The following is a 22,116-nucleotide window of genomic DNA, read 5'->3' as shown; positions in this document are numbered from 1 at the left end:
TTTTTGTGTCTGGTGCCCACTTCTTGGTTAATACATCTCTTAACAATTATACATAATGCCACTTCTGCCATGTGTCAAGTTCTCTCCTATGTGCCTGCCTATTCATAGGTTCATCTTTTATAATTTTAAAATATATTTGGTACAGGGAGATCAAACCCAATGTGGTACTCTATCACTGAGCTATACCTCCAGACTTTTAAAATTTTATCTGAGACAGGGTCTCAGTAAGTTGGTTAGACTGGCTTCATGTCTCAACTTCTCAAATAGCTGGGGTTACAGGCATGCACCATTGTGCGTGGCTATTTATAGATTATTTACACATCTAAGTTGTTTTGTTTATCTATGTTCTAATCTATACTTTTTTTTTTTTTTAGATCAGGGATTGAACTCAGGAGCACTCACATCCCAAGCCCGATTTAGTATTTTATTTAGAGTCAGGGTCTCACTGAGTTGTTGAGCATCTCACCATTGATAAGGCTGGCTTTGAACTTGTGATTCTCCTGTCTCAGCTCCCAAGCCACTGGGACTACAGGCATATGCCATCTTTCCCAGTTTAATCTCTACTCTTTTAATACTTATAGCCTGGCAATAAGTCTTAATATTGGTAGAACAGGCCCATTCTTTCTCCAAAAAAGTTCTGCCTATACTGGATATGTGGATTAATTTGTGGGGCAACTGGTATCCTTATATTAAGATTTCCTATTCATAAATACTACATCTCTTTACTTAATGTTTTAATCCTTCAGTAAATATTTGTAAGTTTATTCTGAAAAATTTTGATTAGGTAATGATGTATTTCCAGCATAATTAAATGGAGACGCACACATGGAAACCTGACTGACCACATCATAGAAAAAGCCTGTCATGCATGTGTCACACTTAAGCATTCAGGTTCTCCTGGAGGATACACAGACAACCCACTCGGCCTCTCAAGGAAAGGAGGACTGACTGTCCTTTTGGTAGCTGCCAGCTAATCAGCACTTTGTTATTTCAAACAATAAGAAATGGAAAACAAAATTTGCTCTTTCAAACAATTGTTTTTCTTCCTCTCATTGCAACTCATTTGCCCACATTAGATGAAACTATTGGTTCCACCGGTTTCATTGGCACACAGGTAAAGAAAATGGTCTTAATAAATTGTATATTTTGAGTGATTAGTAATTAGTGACACTCCATTCAGGTTTTGTGCCTCTTTCAACCTAAATTCTAAGAGTTCTGTTCCTGTTATTAGCAATATCTTTCTAAGATTACATTTCTAATTGGTTATTACTATTTAGAAATGGAGCTATTTATTGCTTTCCTCTGGTTGTTCTGAGGAATATGTATAAACTCTTTAGTAAATTGCTTTGTACATATTTGCTCTTCCGCACCTTCTTTCATCCTTCCCACAGAAGTGTAGAAATGATGCCGAATATTAGCTTAACACTAAAAATATCATAAAATATGAAGCTATATAAACTATTTATATAAAGACCATAATGGATTTTTGTAACACATATCATTATTAGACTCATAATACATTAGATAAGTCTTATAAACACAGGTAGATAATTACATTTAAAAACCCCATGGGATGATGTATTTTATATACTCTGCATGCTGCTTTGAATTTTTTCTTGTGAAATCATATACAACTCAATATGTCAAGTATACTATGAAACAATCTAGTGTTTGGGGCACTATATACTTACCCAAGCAGGAATTTTGGTAGTCAACCCAGGGTACACATGTTAGCATGTCATAAAATCATAGACTGGATTGGAAAGCACTTATGCTTTTAAAACATTTGGTCCCTTCACTGCACTTTTATCCTATGAACAAAATCAGTTAAGCAAAAATATGGCTCTTACTAATTAATAAAGACTTTATGAAGTTATAAGCAGCTTTGAGCATGTGTCCATTTGCAATGAAATGATAGTTCTTGATTCCACACTTATGGAAGGGGCAGTTAGATCAAACTTTGATTTTGGAGAAAGGTACTTCTCTCAGGACGTGCTGAATGAATTTAGGTGAAAAAAATGTTGAGAAAGCAACAAGGTGAGATGTTCTTCAGGAACTTAACTGCTCTTGACATATTGCTACCTTCTCTATATTTATTTCCACTAAACATTCCAACATGGGAGCCAGGTTGGAAATATAATGAAGCAAATTAAGCTATTATCTTCAGGTGTTAGCACTTAAATTCTGTTTCCTTTCTATTGTCAGGATGGGGAAAAGATTGGTGAGTGCCTCAAGAACACATGGAAATAGTTTTATTCCATTTTACTTAAGTATGTATGTGTTGAACTAATGTTTCAATCCGCAGAAATATTACTCCATAACCCATTAGCTCTTTGACCTGTGTCCAACCAAGGGAGAAAAATTAATTTCCCTTAAAGCAGAACCATTTTTAATAAATTGAATTTTTTTTGTTTCACTTGGGTTTCAGTGAATTAATGACTCACTGTAAAAAACAAACTATCTTTCCACACAGTGTTTTAAAATGGGTATTTATAAAGCTGTCCCTCCAATATCACCTCACTCCACAAAAGATGTCCCTATCTTATCAGTCATTCAAAGGAACACTCTATCCTCAATTAGTACGAGTATTTAAGTAACTTTTCTACCAACATAAATCAGGGGCTTATATAACCACTTTAGGAATCACAAAGCTAAGGCAAATGACATTTGTACTAGTTTCATCCTGAAGAAAATCCCATTCTGTAATGAATTCATGTCAATTATGATCCTGATGTTGTACTCGGCTGACAACCAAAGCCAGTGTGACCTGCTTCCCCACCATTCCAATAATGAATAGCAGCCTTTGACAAACAGCCTTTCTCTTTTCTGCAAACAATGCAAATCACACACAAGCAGAGTTTCAGAAAATGGTTAGATATAAAGCTGCCTGCTGAGCCTTCTAGACAAACTGCTCAGACTGTTTCTCAAAGTGCAGTGAATAGAATTAGCCCTCAGAAGAAACTATCTAGAAAGCTTTTTTAACACAATGGAAAGTCAATTCAAGCCAAAAGGCCCCAGTTGAAAAGTTGAGGGAGTGTCACTTGAAGGTCAAAAATGACCATTTATTTTGGTCAAAATAAATTAAGCCTTTCGGTGAAAGAGTTCCACAAATAGGATGAGTCAGGCTGTTCTGGTTGTCAACAATTATTTGAATTTTTGAAAGAAAACTTTTCTGAAAGAATTGTTAGTTTAAAAAGGGTATGAGAGAAGAAAAACTAAACTAAAATAAAAATTATTATTCTCTAAAAAGACAATAGTAATAATTTTATCCAAAAGTATGACAAGATGTTTCCTACTTCTGTCCAAATGGGGATAAGTTTGTTACTTCCACAACCTCCCTGAATTCACATGATTTATGATAAAAACTGTGCATTGGCTGGAAAGGACATCATGGCAGATAATCCAAGGTGTTCTTTTATCACCTCTTTGAAAATGGAAATCATTTGTTGCATTTTAACAAGAATACTTTCCATTTAGAAGGATTTTTATGTTGACAAGACCCTCTTCCTGTATATTCTACAAAGGGATTTTCATAGCACTTTCAGTATAAAATCTAAGAACAGGGCAATGGAGAAGAGTCACAGTGAGTTTTCTCCATCAACAAACACTTAATCCAGCTGGGCGCATATCACATGCGAATGCTGGGTCAGCAGCTAGTGAGGTGAAAATCAGCTCTCTGTCTTGTCCCTGAGGGACAGAATTGTTGTACTGGTAGGGGAGGTGAAACAGGGGTACAAATGTCTTTGTGACACTAGGGAGGACTTCCATGAAAGCAGACGTAACTGTACAAATAAATAATGTTGCTCAACCGTTGTTCCTCTTACCCACCTGACTTTGCCAAATAGTTTTTGTGATCCACACCAGAAAGGATTGTTGTTGATCATCCCATTCTGTTAAAGAGCCTCCTCCCTATGCGCTAGAAACTCATAAATAAGGGGCATGAAAAGAATGTCCACTTGCTGGCTATTTTATTCAAGTGGCCACTCACATTTGAACTTTTCCCCTACGACAAACACAGAGATTGTGGTGATTTATCTTTTAATGTCGACTTAGAAGATGAAGTTATACTTTTATAAAGTCTTATATCTTTTTTGGTCAAACAAAGTCCTCAGATAGAGACACACCTCCCACAGAAATTGTTAGAATTTCACAAACTTTTGAGGAGGTTGAATTAGCTTCTGGCATTTAGGCAGCTTTGATCTTTTCTTCTCCCTCCCATTTCTTGTACAACCCTAGATTTGACTACTTGTGTTGGTAGGCAATTTGTCTTTCAGATTAAACATTTCCAACCACAAAATTACATATGATCTTGTGTGACTGAGGACATTCAGAAGCATGCACCATTTTCCTGCAATGGGAATCAATGGAATAATATGTAATAATAATGTCTGTGAAAACCTTCAGCGTTTGCCAATTGACAATAATTGTTTTTGGTGGAACTACCATGACTAATTCTATTATGTTCATAATTAGTTAATATTATCCAACTTCCTTTATGGTATGATAATTTAATAATTAGACTCGCTTCTGATGTTTTCAGGTAACATCTACATGGCACTTGTCAGGACTTTGCATAAACCAAATCCAACATGCGCTAATATATTTCAGATTTTGTACAGCATAAAATAGAACAAAATGAATATTGCAAGATATGGTTCACAAGGAGGAGTAATAAAATTTAGGTGGCAATGTGTATGTCCCACAGTAGATCACAATGAAACATCTGAGCAAACAATGAAAATTTAAAAGGTAGCTTGGCATTCTCAGAACTCAGAATAAAGTACCTATGAACCATATGAAAATTAATTATAATCCCCTTGAGTAACTTTACCTTTGTTCCTGCCCGTGCTGAGACACAAGCTTTTAGGACGTGAATGCTCATCACAAAGAAGGTGTCAATGACAAAAATAATAAGGGTTGGCCTGTCACTGGCCACTGAGAGAACCATTTTACTCAGTGTCTAGAAGAGATGAACATGAGATAAAGATGCAAAATCTCTCTTGGGAGAGGACACCACAGAGGCAGGGTAGAAAAGAGAAATAAAGCCACTTATTGGTTTGCTTTGGAGATATTCTAAGACATTGTTTTTCTGTGATTCTACCATTTTATTGCTGAATAAGGTTGTGGATTATGCACACAGCATCCTCTGATTCCAATATGAGTACTTCTGAGGATAAGGTTCTTACCACAAAGAGCCGCATTTACAATGTTCAGAAGTCATTGATCAAGTTCACACACTGAAGTACCAAATACAAACCACAGTTTGTTTTCCAGGAAGATAGGGGCCAGTATCCTGACACTGACGGTCAACTATACTACTTGTTTTATTTTGACTTTTTTTCTTTTTCTTTTAAACCACCATCAGAGAAACAAACTTTCATAAAATAAATATGACTAACACTTTGAAGTAAAAATAACCCCGAAGAAGTCGGGAATGGAATATGGTGGAATTTCCATTGACCCATAAAACAATCTTGGCTTTACATATAAATCCAGTTTATTCTTTACTCATTTAAATTATTACCATTTCATGTTCAGACTCACTGGCAAAACATCAGTTAGTTTAAAGTCACTCCTCCACATACTGTCCCAAACTTTAACACTTGTGTGAAATATTTAAAACTTGCCAGACCAAGGAAAAGTCAGAAAGTTGCCCCATACAGGCTGTCCGCTGCCCTGTCACTCTGCCTCACCCTCCTCTCATGCATATGAGAAAATTTCATCCAAATTACTTCAGGTTTGCTAAAGCCCACCATCACAACAAGTTAGAATCAGCCAATGAACCTCTGTGTTTCAATGAATAAATAAAAAAGGCACTGTACCGGATCTTCGGTTTTGTGACTATTCAAGAGGTCAGACAGGAAATCTTCATTAAGGCTCTCTCTTCGAATCAGTGTAAATTCCCGCAGGAAAACAGCCCCTTGGCTCTGGTCTCCACATACCTAGAGAGATAAGGTAGCTGAATTAAGCCTTCAGTCAGAGCCTGGAGGGAGAGGGCACTGAGGGATTAATGTCTCGAGTTGTAGTAACCTTCTGGATTCATTTCAAGTCTGATTAGAGCAATCAAAAACAATGCACACAAATATATATTAGTGTGAGAGCCACTAGAATATTCTGGCATGTGGCTCCTCTGACAGATGCCAGGAAAGTCCCCTGCTAAGTTGGCTCTTCTTAACTAGCTGGTGTACATCATTCTGAAACTGGTGATTATCCGTTATCTTTGTGGCCAGGTCTTAGTGTGATTAGGCTCCTACATGCATCCCATTGGGCTGTTCATGCATATGTATCACATAGGCTGTTTGGACTCAGAGGGTTCCATCCTTAGTCCAATAGATCTGAAAGCCAAGGTGGGCCCCATGACCTGTTACATGTCTTCCAAATAAGTAGGAGCTGGCCTGAGCCCAGAACTGACTTCCTGAGTTATTCAAGGGCTTTAGAACCAGATGCACTCACATTAGCTGCTCCGGAAGGAGGTATTGGAGAACTTTTATCTACAGCTTATTCATTCCAGGTTCTTTATACATGTTATCTTGCAACAGCCCCATGAGGTGTCTGTTATCAGCCATACTTTACAAATTAGGAACTAGAGGTACAGGAATTTGCCAAGCCAGTAAGTGTTGAAATCAACATTCAAATACAGGTCTGACTCTAAAACCCTGATGTTTTAACTTGATCCTTTTGTTGCTGGGCTCTCCAGGCCTCCTCTGGTTAGGTGTGAACTGTTAAGTGACTCATTAATTCAAGGAATAAGCAAACCACCCAGGCCTTCTATGACCTCTCTGAGCCTCAGTTTACTCATTCTAAAACAGCCATGATTTCTGACTTCTGGAAGACAGACCATGTGTATACAATGATTATTAGTGCAGTGCAGTTCCCTGCCCATAGTAAGCATTTGGTAAATATAGCCACTGTTATTTTTATCAAAACAACATTCTATTCAAGGAACAAGTAAAAATCCACATTTTTAATTTCCAAGAAGTTTTTAAACGTTGTTTTTTGTTTGTTTTGTACCAAGGAATGAACCAAGGGGCGCTTAACCATCAAGCCACATTCCTAGTCCTTTTCACTTTTTATTTTGAAACAGGGTCTTGCCAAATTTTTAGGGCCTTGCTAAGTCCTAAAGCTGGCTTTAAACTTGCGATACTCCTGCCTCAGCCTCCTGAGGCTTTGGGATTTCAGGCGTGCACCAGCACACTGGGCCCATGTAGTTCTTTTTTTGTTAATATTTATATTTTAGTTTTAGGTGGACACGATATCTTTATTTTACATTTATATGGTACTGAGGATCGAACCCAGTGCCTCATGCATGCTAGGTGAGTACTCTACCACTGAGCCACAACCCCAGCCCCCCCCCATGTAGTTCTTTAACCATTTTTATAACATGTGAGTATCCACCATAGTGTTTTCACTTTTTTAATGTTTATATATTTCAAATTTTATATCTTTTTTAAGGTATTGATAATGTCAATAATAAATAGACAGGTGTTCATATTACTTTATACCTTCTCAAATGTCTGTAGTAGTACTTAATAAATTGATTTTAAACCTTTAAGTCTTTTGGAATGGAGTATAATTTTCCATAATTTGTATGTGATAGCCTCTGTGTTATACAGTAGTGACAATTTCATTGTGGTAGACAGAATCGTGCCCCCAAGACCTTCCCTCCCTGGTGTTATACCTGTGAATATTCTTCTTTACACGGTAAAAGAGACTTTGCAGGTATCATTAAGGTTACTAAGTTGTTGACTTCAAGGGAGGGTTGGTAGCTTGGATTACCCAGGTGGGGTAGTATATAATCACAGGACACCTAACAATAGAGCTTTCTCTGCCTGGGGAAGTATCTGTCAGAGATGTGGTAGAAGAACAAATCAGAGAGATTCAAAGTGTAACAGGGACTTGAGCTGCTATTGCTGGATTGTAGATAGGGGTGCACATGGAATTCATGAGAAGAAAATAATCTCTGCCAACAACCAGTGAGCTTGGAGGAGGACTCCATACCTAGATAAGATGCATCTTTGGGCCAACAACTTGATTTTAGCCAAGTGAGACCAAGAATACAACATGCCTTGACAAATTTCTGATTTAAAAAAAATTGTGAGGTAATATTTTGTTGTTGTTTTAAATCACTAAATTTGTGGCAATTTGTGATGGCAGCACTGAAAACTAATACAATCACTGAGAGGCAGGGTGCAATGAGAGGTGATATTGTTTGCTCTCCTACATTAACTTTGTAAGAACTAACTGATATGATACATGTAAAGATGGAATTTGCAAAAACTCATTCTTGGAAATGGATCCTTCTAGCTAATCTAAATTCCTGCTGTTTAAAATTCATTTTCTCTTAGCTCTTTTCTCATTGGGGTCAATCATTGCTTGAGTCTGTAGTGAAATGCACTTCACAACTTTTCTTGACCATCCAACTTCCTTGCTCTGAAGCTTTCCTGATTCCCCACTTCTTGCCAGGTATACACTCAGGTCAGGTCCTGTTCAGCTCTTCAAGCTCTAGGTGAGGGAGAGCATACCTGTACAACCCTCTGAGAAAGACCAAGAAATGAGTCTAGGTTGCCCTAGTCTGCCAATGAGTAATGTCTTCAAATGAGTAATGTACATTGATGATACTGAATCTCAAAAACTCCAACTCAATTTTGAAGGCCAGAGTTTTCAGAACTAAACAAGAACTAATGAACATAGGAGCATTTTTTTTTTTTTTAGAATACCTTTGTCCCTATGGAAAACTTTTTTTTTCTTTTGTTGAACTAATTAAGGAAATGGACAAAATAACTCCAATATCATCCCCAAAAGGCAGTGAGATGTCAAATATAGAGACTGAATACTCATTACTGCTTGCAATAATATAGGATAACCATGAAGCACTTTGTCCATTCTATTTATATAGTAATTCTCAATCCTAACTGCATGTTTAACAGAGTATCTGCATGTTTCTATCTAAGAATGCTGAAATCTCTTAATTCTCACCAGATGATCATCAAATACTTTTATGCAATACCAATGCAGAAGGTCTTAAACTAAAATTTAATTTAATTCTAAGACTAGATAAGAATATATAAGTAAAATGAATATAAATAATGCCATTTCCCCATGTTTTTGTACATGTTTTCCATTTAATTGCTATACATGTGCATCATTACTAATTAAGCAATTCTAAAAAATTAGTTTACCTAATATCATTAGTTTTGAATATCTATCTACCAACCACAAATAATAATTATTTTCTGTATGTTTCACAAATGCTGTTGGAACAAGGGAGAGATATCAAGATACATTCAAGCCAATTTTTAAAAACTCTTCAAATCTAAAGTATCAATACTTTTATTCCTTCATATTTCCACACATTCATATGTACACACATTTATTCAAAGTCTTGCTAAGAGCTACACTACACCACAGAACATATTTCCTTTTTTCATGGCACAGCCATTCTGACAAGTACATGGAAGTGGCCCAGCTGCTCACCAAAGCTCCCATCTTCTTATCTGTATATGTACCTGGATAGCATTGCCAGGCCTCCTTAGTAGCTAAGATGCCTGAGTCTGAGTTTTCACTGGTAGAAGTTATGTGTGCTACTGATAGGCCTGGCCTATAGAACTCCCCGACACTCCTTTCCCCATGCTCTTTTGGTCTCTGGTCTGTCTAAGATGAAGATGGCCTCAGAGAAATTTCAGTCAATGATGAAAGGCAACAGAGCCTCCATCAAACTTGTTCCCTGAAAGACTGCATGCAGGAAGCCCACTCCATGACCTGGTCACTTAATTAAGACAGTGATTAAGAAGTAAAGGGCTGCTGTGTTTGAACCATCATCCATTTTAGAGACTATTTGTTACTGCGGTTAACCTATCCTAATACAATGAGCAATGGTCAATGAACACAAAAGCCTATGAGTCTACAGACCAAAAGTGATTAATTAACCTAGGAAGGATTATAATAGGTTTTAAAGGGGGGAGGCAAAGGAATAGTGAGAATTTACCAGCTGGACAAGCAGAATGGAGGTGATGAAGGGAAGATTCTTACTCTAGGAAGATGGAACGGCCTGGACAAAGACATGGAAGCATTATTTGGTTTGGTATGTTTTAAGTAGTCTAGCATGGCAGGAATGTGGAGTACACAAGGACAAGTGGTAAGAACTGAGTTTGTACAATGGGCAGGGATTCGATTCTGAATCATGGTCCCTGAAAGATTTATGCAGCCAGAATCTTGCTTGAACTTGCATGTTGGAAGTTGGTAGTAAGTCTAGAGATGAGGTTTTAGGTAAATGCAATTAATCGGATAAGAACTTGTAAAGACCTGAGGGGCTAGGGAAGAAGGAAAGGATTAAAATATTTGGCAACCAACTGAAAGCAGAAGATAATTCTCAGGCCATACCTATATCCTCTGTTTAGATTTGAGTAGCAGAACAGAGTAGATGGTAGCAAATCCAGCAAAATAGAAACTATCAGAGGAACAAGTATGTGGGTTAGATGGTAAGTTTGGTTCCTGAGAAGTGGAGTCTGAAGAGCTTGGGCAGAGAAAGATGAGGGTGATGTACAGGAAAGAGACTGGGATGGAAAGCTGTTCTGTAAGTGCTGGTATCATAGGAAGAGTGGATGAACTTGACACAAATGAGCTTTCCAAGGTAAAGCATGGAGACTTACAAGACATAAGCGCTAAGAACCCTGGGGCACAATGATATTTCACATGTAATGTGGATTTATCTCTACTGCTCATTTATAACAAAATATTAACAAGGAGAACCTAATTTATGTTGACTTTGGTCTCTAGGTTTCCTTCTATCAGTTTTCTCTGAAAATATCTTATATTAACACAACAGACAGCTTATCCCAAAAAAATTAGTTCCTTAAGGAAATCAGGATCCACAAGTGATCATTTCCCAAACCCTGAATTCAACTAAATGTTGAGTGAAACTTGAAAATTTCCAGGATAATTTTTTTTTTTTGGTGAACACAATATCTTTATTTTATTTTACGTGGTGCTGAGGATCGAACCCAGTGCCTCATGCATGCTAGGCAAGCGCTCTACCTCTGAGCCACAACCCCAGCCCTCCAGGATAAACTTTGAATTTGAAAATTCTATTTCTTATGATCAGACCATGTTTCCTGAATTTTTGTTTGGAAAATGTGGCTTCATTTTGATATGTCAGAAATTGCCTTGCAATCAAAAGGTAGTTAGCATATAATAAAAGTGCATCAAAATTGGCACTAATTGGGTTTTATGGTTCAGTGGTGTTAGTTTTATAGATAGAAAAGCAGAAATATAAGTGGAAGAATTGTGTGCACTGCCAGTGACTATTTAGGAAAAGGGACCACAGAAAGTATCTCTGAAAAACTCAAATCTCTGCTGGATTCAAATCCCATTATCCACCCACAGTAATAGAGAAAGGAACATGGAATCTTAACTGAAACATCTTTTTTTTTTTTTTTCCCAATGGGATTTCTAGACTCCTAAGGACTGTTCTCCAGGTGTAGGAAGACTGCTGTAAACTAGAATCTGGACCCCAAGAGGAATTATTTTTCCTATTGCCATCTTGATTTCCTGCTTCAAACAGGGAGCCCTATTTCTGACTGTTGGCACACTAGAGTACCCCTGAGAGAACCCAGGAATGTAGAGATACCAGCTTCCAGAGGAGAATCCTATTAGATCAAGGAAATCATGGAAACAATTGTTTTTTTGTTGTGGTATATATTCTCTTTAATGGGACCGAGCAATCAGTCAATACAGTGTTTGAAAGGGACAAAGGAAAATACTAAAAAAGTAGGGAAAATCTTTCAAATAACTTTCTATTCTCTATGTCATTAAAGAAAAAAAGGGGGTAAAGGTAGTAAAAAATAAAAGTCACCGAACATTTTTTTTTTTTTTTTTGGTGATGAAGGTAGTGTGTTTAACTTGGTCTGCAATAGAGTTTTGCCTTTTCCTTTAAATGTGCTCCCACCTTGACCTGACACGACCTGGCTTTCAGTGGCTCCAGAGTATACTGATTAGGATTATGACTCATCTGCTCACAATTAACATATCTAGTATATGAAAAGATAAAACACCTCCACCTCAGATTTTTGTTTGTAACAAGTTTGCTCTGTGAGCTGCCACTAGAATTTGGAAAGTTATGATACAGAGAAACTGGTTCACATTTGGGAGGCTCTACCATCATTAAAGAAGAGCCATAATTTCTATAACAATTGTGATGTTTATGATGGGAGCTGATTATGGCTGGAACCTCCATTCAGCTATAATTTTCTTATAACTCTGGGAGAGGCTGCCATTTACTTGTACTGGAAGGAAGGGCTGTAGAAATAATTGAAGCTTAAACATACAAACATGCCCTCAAATTATCAGTTTATTGTTCTTCTTTCTTCATGTAGCTTTTCTGTGAAAACTGAAATGTAGCCAAGTTTATATCCCATGGGTAGGATTTAGGTTTCAACATTTCTTACACAGTGTAGCACTGAAAACCACACTGTTAAATTCTTCTTTTTCCTACCAAAAGGATTTTTATAAAGTAGGTTTTATACCCATATTTAGCTTCAAAGTTTACTAAGAATTAAGATAACAAAGCTATAAATTCTCAGTGGATTATAATAACAATTTAAATAACTTAAGCAACTGGTCCCTGTGTTATCTGAATGTACACCTATATTTAAATACCAGTGGATAATGAAATGATTAATGTCGAGAATTTGAGCTCTTGGCACAAGAAGGAGGACACTCAAATATTTACTGGCTAAATAATTAAATAGAAAATTTTTTTGGAGCCAATACAGTCTCTAGTTCCAGTTCTGAGAATTGCTGCTAAGTAATAGGAGGAAACGGTGAGAACTTACATGAACCCAGAGAACCTAAATCAATGCATGTCACCCCATCTTACTTTCCCCTGGTCCTAAAAATCAAAGTGATTCAGAGACCAAGGGAAGAAAGAGAAAATATGACCTCACATGAATGTATAAATAACTTTTGGTTTAAAAGACACTGAGCCAGAGGATTAAAACACTCTAATACTAAGCCAAAAATAAGAACAGGACCTGAAATTTTTAAAGATTAACTACATTTCCCAGATTACAATAATACATATAAAGACTTTTAATTTTATTAAATACCTTGCAAATTTAGTAACAAGTTGAGTTCGATTGGTATAGTAAATACCCCTTGTAGGGAAACATGAGCCCTCAATTTTTGACATGTAATAATCTGTTCCTGGTAGGACTATTCTGATAGGTCCAAATGCCATGAAGAAAAATCAAGTCTGACTTCAGTGGCCCGTTTCCATCAATCCAAATAACCTCATTCTTTGTTGGAATGTTCTAACATGGAGAGATGAGGAAGCAAGTGAATAGTAATTTAATTACAAAGGATAGGAAAAAGTCATGAATAATCTTATTAAAGAAGTTGTAGCTCAGCGGTAGAGTGGTTACCTAGCATGTGCGAGGCACTGGGTTCAATTGTCAGCATCGCATAAAATAAATAAATAAAATAGAAGTATTGTGTCCAATTACAATTAAAAAAAAGAAAGAAAAGAAATTCCCTCATCATAATGGAGAAGGAGAAGTAATTTGGAGGTAATAATTAGCAATACGACAATACTTTGAAATGTCTATGAATTCATAATCACCATCAGAGGAGGCTCAGTTTATCATACGTGCATCAGCAACTCTGTCTGCAGCATACACTCAAACTCACCCAAAGTGCTAGCCCATTTTGCAGTGACCCAGACATTTATAGAGACAGCAGGAAGGCAGAGTCACGAGTAACCTGTCTCAACGTTGCAAGTGTCCACTTAAAAAGCCATGTGCTTATCTTTGAAAATATTTTTGGTTGTTGTGGAGGGTAAAGGTCTTTCAACAGAGACCTGCAATGACAATATTCCTCTCCATGCCAACTGCTATGGCAGGCTTGTCTGGGGGTGTGGGGAGAATGAAGTGAAGTGGCTTCAGGTGTCCCCATCAAATGGCTGCCAACTATGCAAGCTGATTAGCAGTGCTATACTCCCTGAAGGAAAGGCTAAATACGATCCCTGAGAAGATCGGTGGAGGTAGTTAATAAAAGCATTCTCAGAACTGACATTTATATACCTGGTGTTTAGAGCTGAAAAACATTTCAGTATTCTGTTTGTTCTTCTACCAACTTTAATTACCATTTCTAAGGATTGTAAAGATAATTGCTAAAAGGTTAGAGCTGAAAGAAGTGAGATGGAACATGCTGGTCCAAAATGTTCAGCTGGGCCTCATAATTCTTGGTACAGATGTTCCTGCTTAGTTCAGGTCTGATTTAAAGGAATAGCTATAACATGGTTTGAGGCAAGGTGACCAGATGTAGCTGAATTTAAAGATCTGTCCCAGAATGTCAATGAAAAGAAACTCCATTACCCTAGCAAAATAACCTTTATATGGAGAAAAAAAAAAGTTACACTTAAAGAAATACCTACCTTATCTTTACAATAGATATCTACCTTGACAAGATTCTAAAAACAAAACAATAAAAGTCATCAAGAAAAAAAGGACTAATATAATTTTATAGAGAGGTTTACCTTTACAAAGCAAAAGGAAAAGTAGTAAAAAGGGTTCCATCAGAGAATACACATTGTGTATAATGCAGGCTGATCTATAGATAAGCTATGGTATTTCTGTAACTTGTTATAACATGGGCACTGAAAATTAAAGTGCTAGGAATACCTTTAGAGACCATGTTTGTTAAGCTCTGATCTTTGAGGGGGAACATAAGTTGCCTTCCTAATGTAGGGTAGAGGAAGCCGGTGGGTCCCGAGTTATCTCCCCTGACATGAAAGATGACAAAACAGTCAAATAACTCAAGAAAGGCAGCAACTTTCCCAAACATATAGCCAGCTCTTTTCTTCCCTATCTTCTCCAAACATTTAAAAATGTACATAACCTCACTCCTATCAAGAGGGGAATAGGGTGCAGTTGCCAAAGTGATCTAAAGATGCTGCCTCAGAAAACAAGGCCAATAACAGGTGTGATTCAGATCTACGCATTGACAATGACAGAAATGTGATACAGAAAGGGGTGAATCTTTTGTGTTCCCCTCCTAGATGAACGGACACATGATAGTCACATCTAAGGATGAGAAGAAACAGACCTGGTCTTCAAATCATGTTTGTGTCTATGTGTGTTTATGTGTCTGCTTTAATCTTACAAGAAAAATAGAATGCTCATGTGATAGTCCGGAATTAAAAAAAGAGAGTTGTATAGTTGAATGAGAATGTTAAGATGAAGAAAAAATGGAACACAGAAATGTCTGTGGATGCACGCAGTGGTAGAAATTAGCCTGTTTGGATTTTATAGTTTATGTAGATCAACATTATTAGTGCTGCTTTTCTAAAGTGAGTGGTTTCACTAAGAGGAGTTGAAGTCCAGGTGCCACTCATATTCTGAATAAAGCTGAAGATTAATTAAGGAGCCATTTTCTTCACAGATGGCCCCAGAGGGTGTACTCTGAACCTACCTCCTTGTCTGCATTAAGGGCATGTTCCCCCTGGGCTCCTGTGATAACTACGCACAGTGGAGTCATCCATTCCTAAGAGATTCAGAGCTCTTCTGAGGGTGACTTTGGCTCATCATCTTGCCAAAGCTTTCTCAGCACTGCCCTGCAGCCTGGGGCTCTTCCTGTCCAATTCTTTTGTCCTCCCTCTCTCATTTTGTCCTCCCTCTCAGAGGACACTACACACTGCAGTCTGTTGACTCTTCCAGCCTCCTTGGCATCCCCTACCTTTCCCTGAATAAATATCTTAAGATTTATTGATATATAAATTTCTAATCCTGTCTCATCATCCACTTCTGGGAGGACCTAAAAGAACAGCTTCTTTTTCTTCTTTTGGCCTAAGAACTACTAGACTAGACCCAAGTTTTGCATTCACCATCCCTATCTATACCAAAAAGGTGATCAATTTTCATGATGCTATTAGGGCTTCTTTCTCTCTCTACTCTCTCCACATCGAGATTTCTTTTAATTCTTCACAGTATTTTGAAATAATGACCAGAACTGGTAGATGAGAGACATCTCTGATTGTCCCCATGACCCTCTTTTAGACTGATTTCACCTGGCTTCAAGTTTACCATCATGCTAGCATTCCTGTTGATATTAGATTTGAAATACAGGTACACATCAGAAACTCACCGTATCCAATTGACTCAATGGCTTTAACTACGTATGAAAGTGTCAAGGTCATAAGCTAAATCATTTTTGCCGGCAAATCAGCTCCTACTATTTTATAAACTTTAGAAATTTTTCTTACCCCTGGCTAGAAGTATTACCAGCGTGTGCCAGTATTTCAGAGGAAAAAAAATAATTTGATCCCAAGCAGATGTATTCCCCTTTTAAAGAAATGTTTGAAGCACAATTCAATGTACTGAAATAGTAATAGTATTGTAACTCTTTATACGTGAGCAAACTACCACCATCAGCCCCTGACATACCTCATGTTCCAGTCTCCAAAAAATGTAAATACAAAATTAAGATAAATGTATATAAGTATTTAAATTGTATATGCGGCTTAAAGAATTTCAAATATTTACTTAGCATCTCAAGAAAACACCCAAGAATGGGGGAGATTCCTACTTAATGCATAGCAAGCATTCTCAAATGTCCACTCTTTTCTCCACACCCATTTCTGTCATTCTTGATGTACTTCCCAAACATGGTAGCTGGTTCTTCAAAGTGTTTTTAACTTTCAACTTCCAGCTTATTTCTACAGTTTGATTTATATATTTCTTGGGGGCAAACAGTAGTGGAATGCTGAATACATTTGGGAATTATTATTTTGTTGCTCATTTTATCAATGATGTTTGAATCCTAGCTTACTGCTTCCCTACTGTGAGATCTAGGTAAATCACTTAAACTGAGTCTTAGGTCCTTCATATGCAAATAAAGAATAACAATACTTACCTTATAAAATTTGATAATTATGGAAAGTGACTTGTAAGCTCTAAAATGCTATAGAGTTTGGTAGTATCATTAATATCAGGAATATATATATATTATATATATATAATGACCTAGCAGAGCATGTCCACTCAAATTAATTAGTATTCCCATCTTGAGTGCTTCACTTGGCTAGAAAAATATGTAGACATTCCAATGTAAACATAATTGGGGAGGGGTTGTAGGAGACATATGTCATAATCTATTCAGATATGACTCCTGGCACCTCATTTTTAAACAAAAAAGCACAGTACATTATTACTTCTCTAATGGCATGTATTTTCATATCTCTTGTGGTAATTTTGGATGTTGTGTTAACCTTCCCTACTCTGCTATAAGGATAACAAGGTCAGGGATCCTGACCTAGTGATCATTCTGAAACACCAAGAACAATACCATAAATTTAGTATGTGCACTTCTATTTTTTAATACTTTTTTTTAGCTGTAGTTGGACACAATATCTTTATTTTATTTATTTAATGTGGTGCTGTGGATCAAACCTAGGGCCTCGCATGTACTAGGCGAACGCTCTACCAGTAAGCCACAACCCCAGCCCCTGTGCACTTTTATTAGCTAAATTGAATAAAAATAAATTTGGCACATTCAATTTCAGAGAAGTAGAAATCAGTTTCTTATCCTAATATAATAAACCATTCAAACAATCAAATATGGTATCCTGAACACAGAGTTGGCTACTTAGTAAATAATGAAGAGTCTGGTACTGTAGGTATTCTTCCAGGAGCTGTAGAAAGCATTTCAATGAATTCTAAGTCTTTCCATCTCCGAGAATCTGTGAATTAATTATACAGACTCATGGCGATTATTTCCACTGTCACTCCCAACTTCCTTTACAACAGTAGGTATAATATTAGTGGACAGCAATTTGTAGTGACTTCACTGCCCCTACATCATAGTTAGGCAAAGGTCTTTTCATTTTTAGCATCTTTAGAGTGCTTTTTAGTTTTTAGGCATCTGTATAAAATAGCTTCTTTGACTATGTATTGGGATCATAAATGATGGATAATTCAAACATATTCAATCTGTTTACTCATTAAATAAGTGGATTAGACAATGCAGAAACTACCATAATACATTGTCCAGAATCAAGAATCTAAGGTGAATGGTTTTAAGTGTTGCCCATGACCATTGCATTTCCCAATCAGCTTCTTTCCTCATTTTCCTTTGGGACTCCCATTTTTTTATTAGTCTGGTTTCCTTGTATGGAATGTTATTGTCTTTAATTTCACAAGAAACAAATTAAGTCCCTTAGATATGAACACTCTTCAAAATTGCATGCCTCTGTGGCCCTGCTTCTGTTCAACCTGACATGTTTTTCATCCTAAGACAAATATCTTTCATCTATACCCTAACTTTCATTCAGGGATGACTCCAAAGGATCATGTTCCAATATTTTATTATTCTTTCTCCCTCTTATTGTCATTGCTTCCCTCCCATGGTCTCTTTTCCCCTCTGCTGATCCTTTCTTATATGTAAGAGGGGGGGGCGGGGGGAAGGAGGTAGGCTTTTCTTGACTTTCTGCTTTTGTGTCTATTAGCCAACATTTTTCTTCCTTTTATTACTACTTTTCAAGAATGAAGTCTTTACTGCACTTAATGGTTCCACCAGCTTAGAAAACAGTAACTCTGACTTCAGTTTTCATTATGCAACTGAATTTTCCTGGCTCAAGTTGTTAAAACTTTAGGTACCAAATCTAAGAGGCAGTTTTCAGTCTTCATTTGCATGAGTGATTGATGACGCAGTTGCCATTCACTTTTGCTTCAGCCTTTCTTCTCCTTTCTTTTCCATGATACCACACCCATTCAGATCTTCGTCCATCCCCTCCATAGTTTGGTATTCCTCAGCCCATCCTTTAAAGTCTGGCATTCTCTTGTGATCAACACACCAATTGTATTTTATTCTGTTATTCTTGAAAATCTTTTCCTTAACCATGGATTTAGCTGGCATTGATAACAACTTTCAAATATATGTATTTCTATCCCAAACTCCAGACACATGCACCCAATTGCCCACTAAGCATCACTGAACAAATGCTTCACAAGTCCTCAACTGAATAATTCATGTTGAATTAATTATTTTGCTCACCCTTCTAAATGAGATCTTTGTTCTGTAAACTATCCATACTGGCACCATACCCTTCCAGATGGCCCAAGCCAGAAATCTGTTAGTCTTCCTAGAATTTGCTTTTTCTTTTCTCTTTATAGTTAATTAATTGCTAATCCTAGCACAGTGACCTCTGGAATGTTCTTCCTACTTAAATGCTCCATCCCCAAGTTCATTTGGCTCTACCCTAGATGATCAGCCCTCTTTGTGGTAGTTTCTCTCTCACCTTATCCTCTCTTTAAGAATTGCTGCTGTAATGAGCCATCTAAGAAATGGTTCCATTCAGCTCCCTGACATTATTTCAACAATCCACCACATCCTACGTGCAGTGTTCATCAATTTTTCATGCACATGGTGAGTCAAATGGGGGTCTCATTACAACATCAATTCTGATTTAGGTATTGGTTAAGGCCTGAGACAATGCACTTCTAATACATTTCCTGCTGATGTTGATGCTGTGGGTCACATTTTAGTAGCAAGGTTCCATAGGTTATAATCTAACATCCTTTTAAAGGGGTCCAAAGTTTTTCTTGTTGGGCCTCTATTTATCCCTGAAGCCTTTTTTCTATGATTTCTTTCTTTCTGCTTCATACCCGCCACCAATACTGGTTAGCTTGTGGTTGTTCAGAACCACCATGATCATCTGCACCCCATGTCTGTACACTTTCATTTCAGATGACTTGTGTGTTCACCTTAAAGTCTATTGGAAAATGCCTAACTGTATCTCGGCAATTCTATTTCCCTACCAGACCATGAATTCCTGAGAGAAGAATTTGCTTCTTTTACCTCCAAGGTTCTAATTCTAGTACAGTATCCTGGCCAGAGAAGCTAGTATCCGAAGCCTGATACTTGATCTATTCCTCTAAAGCAAAAGCCCCTTAAAAATTCCCAGTGCTCCATAATCACTTTCCAGTGGAGAATATGCCAGCTAATCATCATAAAACAAAAATTTCAGTGAGATAAGTCTTGAAAGTTTCTTTAATTTTAAAGTTTAAACAAAGACTAAAGTGGAACTAGATGTGGAAAAGGCTTATAATGTGTGTGTGTGTTTGTGTGTGTGTATATATATATATATATGCATTCCATATAGAGTTAGATCCTATCTTTATGTGTAATTGATTGAAATTTAGGCAAATTTAACACTAATAAAAATATTTGCATGTTTTTCAAATTGCTTCACCAAACTCTTTTCATTTAAATGTGCCCCTGAGTATATTACTAAATGTGTTAAATGTGTCACCCATTACAAAATGGATAATAATGAAGGATTAGCTAATGAGTCATTTGAAGGTCCTGCTTATTAATTTTTACAGCCTCCTTGCTTGGAACCTAATCATCAACTGTTATCAATACCCTGGGAGATATGAAAAAAACCTATTTATTTATTAAAGGTAAGATTCCTTATCACTTTGTAATTTGCTCATTACTCTTTCCTAGATAGAATCTGTGGATGCTTCCAATGTTTTTGCTCATTCTTCACAGGTGTTAAAGATTTTTAATTATAGTTTTGCAGATTCTCATTTGGCTCAACTTTAATATCTGATCTTGACTTTAAGAGACATTTCTGTTTTACAGTTACCAAATAAATGCCTGTACTTGATTAATCATCTTTTCTTTTGGCTGTCAGTGAAGTGTAGGTGACTGAATGTTAAATAAACATTCTTTTTCAAACTCCAGCAGAAAACAGGATGTTCCATTTGTTTATACTATGTAGATATGAAAAAATGTGACCATTTTCCCTTTCAGTTCCAAAAAGCCCACTCCCTTCACTTACTCTAATTTTTAAACTCTGAAAGTTTATTAGGTTTTTGGTTGTTAAAACATGACTATGTTTCTAAGCTTTGTAAACCTTCTTTACTATGACTACTATGTGGTAAGAGCTGTACTAGGTGCTGTAGAAGGTGAATACAACTTAGAGTTGCCTAACTTAGAGTCTTGTTGTAGAAAGAGAATGCTAAGTAACAGCTTCTAAAATGCCAAAAAGTAGGTAGTACCTGCCCTATAGAGATAAAAGCCCCAGGCTGTACATATGTAGAGAATGGTGGGATACAGTGTCTTGCAAAAGATGTATTCTGAGGACCAGAAACCATCCATGTTCATTTGCTTACTTATGTATACGTCAGGGGAAGCCCAAACAATAGACTGGGACAGTCTCTGGATGATAATTTGTTTGCTTTGGGTTTTTGGAGCAACAGGATGAGTTAGTGAATGAATAGCAACTGATCCTTTATTCTGTGTGCAAAGCTCCATGGAGAGTTCTATTCTTCTTACTCAATGGTTGTGAAAATGTGACTCATAAGAGGTCAAGTATATCCACTTCTTGGGTTCTTTACCAGTGTGAACAGCATCAAAGAAAAGGGGATTCCTCGAAATTGTGTCCATTCTTCGATAATGCAGATAGATTGGCTGTAATTCAGTCCTAAGCAATGATGGGCTAATGGAAACCAACCGTGCCTGATAGTGGCTGAACAATGAGCCATCCCCACCTCCTCACACTTTTACCTACCAGCCTCTTTCTAGTTATAGTTGTTGAACTTGTTTTCCTGATTAATTGAAACACCATGTCATCTCTTTCAAACTGTAACTATCACTTCTGTCCAAACCATTATCTTCATAATTTATATCAAGAATTGGTCTATGTGTTCTACAGTTAGAATCAAACTCTCACAAATCTGTAAGATAACTTAAAAATGATTCTATTTACTGTTGATGGAACTGAGTTTCAGAGAGGTTACATGTTCTGTTCAGTAATAGAACTGAAACTTGAATCTAGGACGCATTTTCTTCGTTGTAGTGTATTTGTATATGGGCATAGCATAATTTGGTAGATTTCAGTCCCCAGTACTTCCCTATGCCCCTACTTCCTCCCTTCTGTTTATGAAATCACCTCCTTAAAAAATCCTAGTTCCCTCCCCCACCCCCCGCCTGGCTTATACATATGAAAGAAAATATTCAACCCTTGACATATTTCACTTAGAATGATGTTCTCCAGTTCCATCAATTTACCAGCAAATAACAACTTGATTTTTCTTTATGGTTCAATAGAAATTCATT

The 22,116-nt window shown here is 36.9% G+C and overlaps 1 protein-coding gene across 3 annotated transcripts in view; it reads right to left on the bottom strand.

The window, feature by feature from the left end:
* Adamtsl1 (ADAMTS like 1) overlaps positions 1-22,116 on the bottom strand; it is an 876,927-nt gene that overhangs the window by 618,817 nt on the left and 235,994 nt on the right. For all 3 annotated transcript variants that reach the window (XM_078047684.1, XM_078047686.1, XM_078047685.1), the window contains one exon: positions 5,823-5,942. In XM_078047684.1, the coding sequence (XP_077903810.1) occupies positions 5,823-5,942 (120 nt within the window). The remainder of the gene's footprint in view (positions 1-5,822; positions 5,943-22,116) is intronic.

Source organism: Ictidomys tridecemlineatus, chromosome 4, assembly GCF_052094955.1.
Source record: "Ictidomys tridecemlineatus isolate mIctTri1 chromosome 4, mIctTri1.hap1, whole genome shotgun sequence".
Taxonomy (NCBI): domain Eukaryota; kingdom Metazoa; phylum Chordata; class Mammalia; order Rodentia; family Sciuridae; genus Ictidomys; species Ictidomys tridecemlineatus.
The sequence above is the reverse complement of the archived record's forward strand: the minus strand, read 5'-3'. Positions and strand labels throughout refer to the sequence as shown.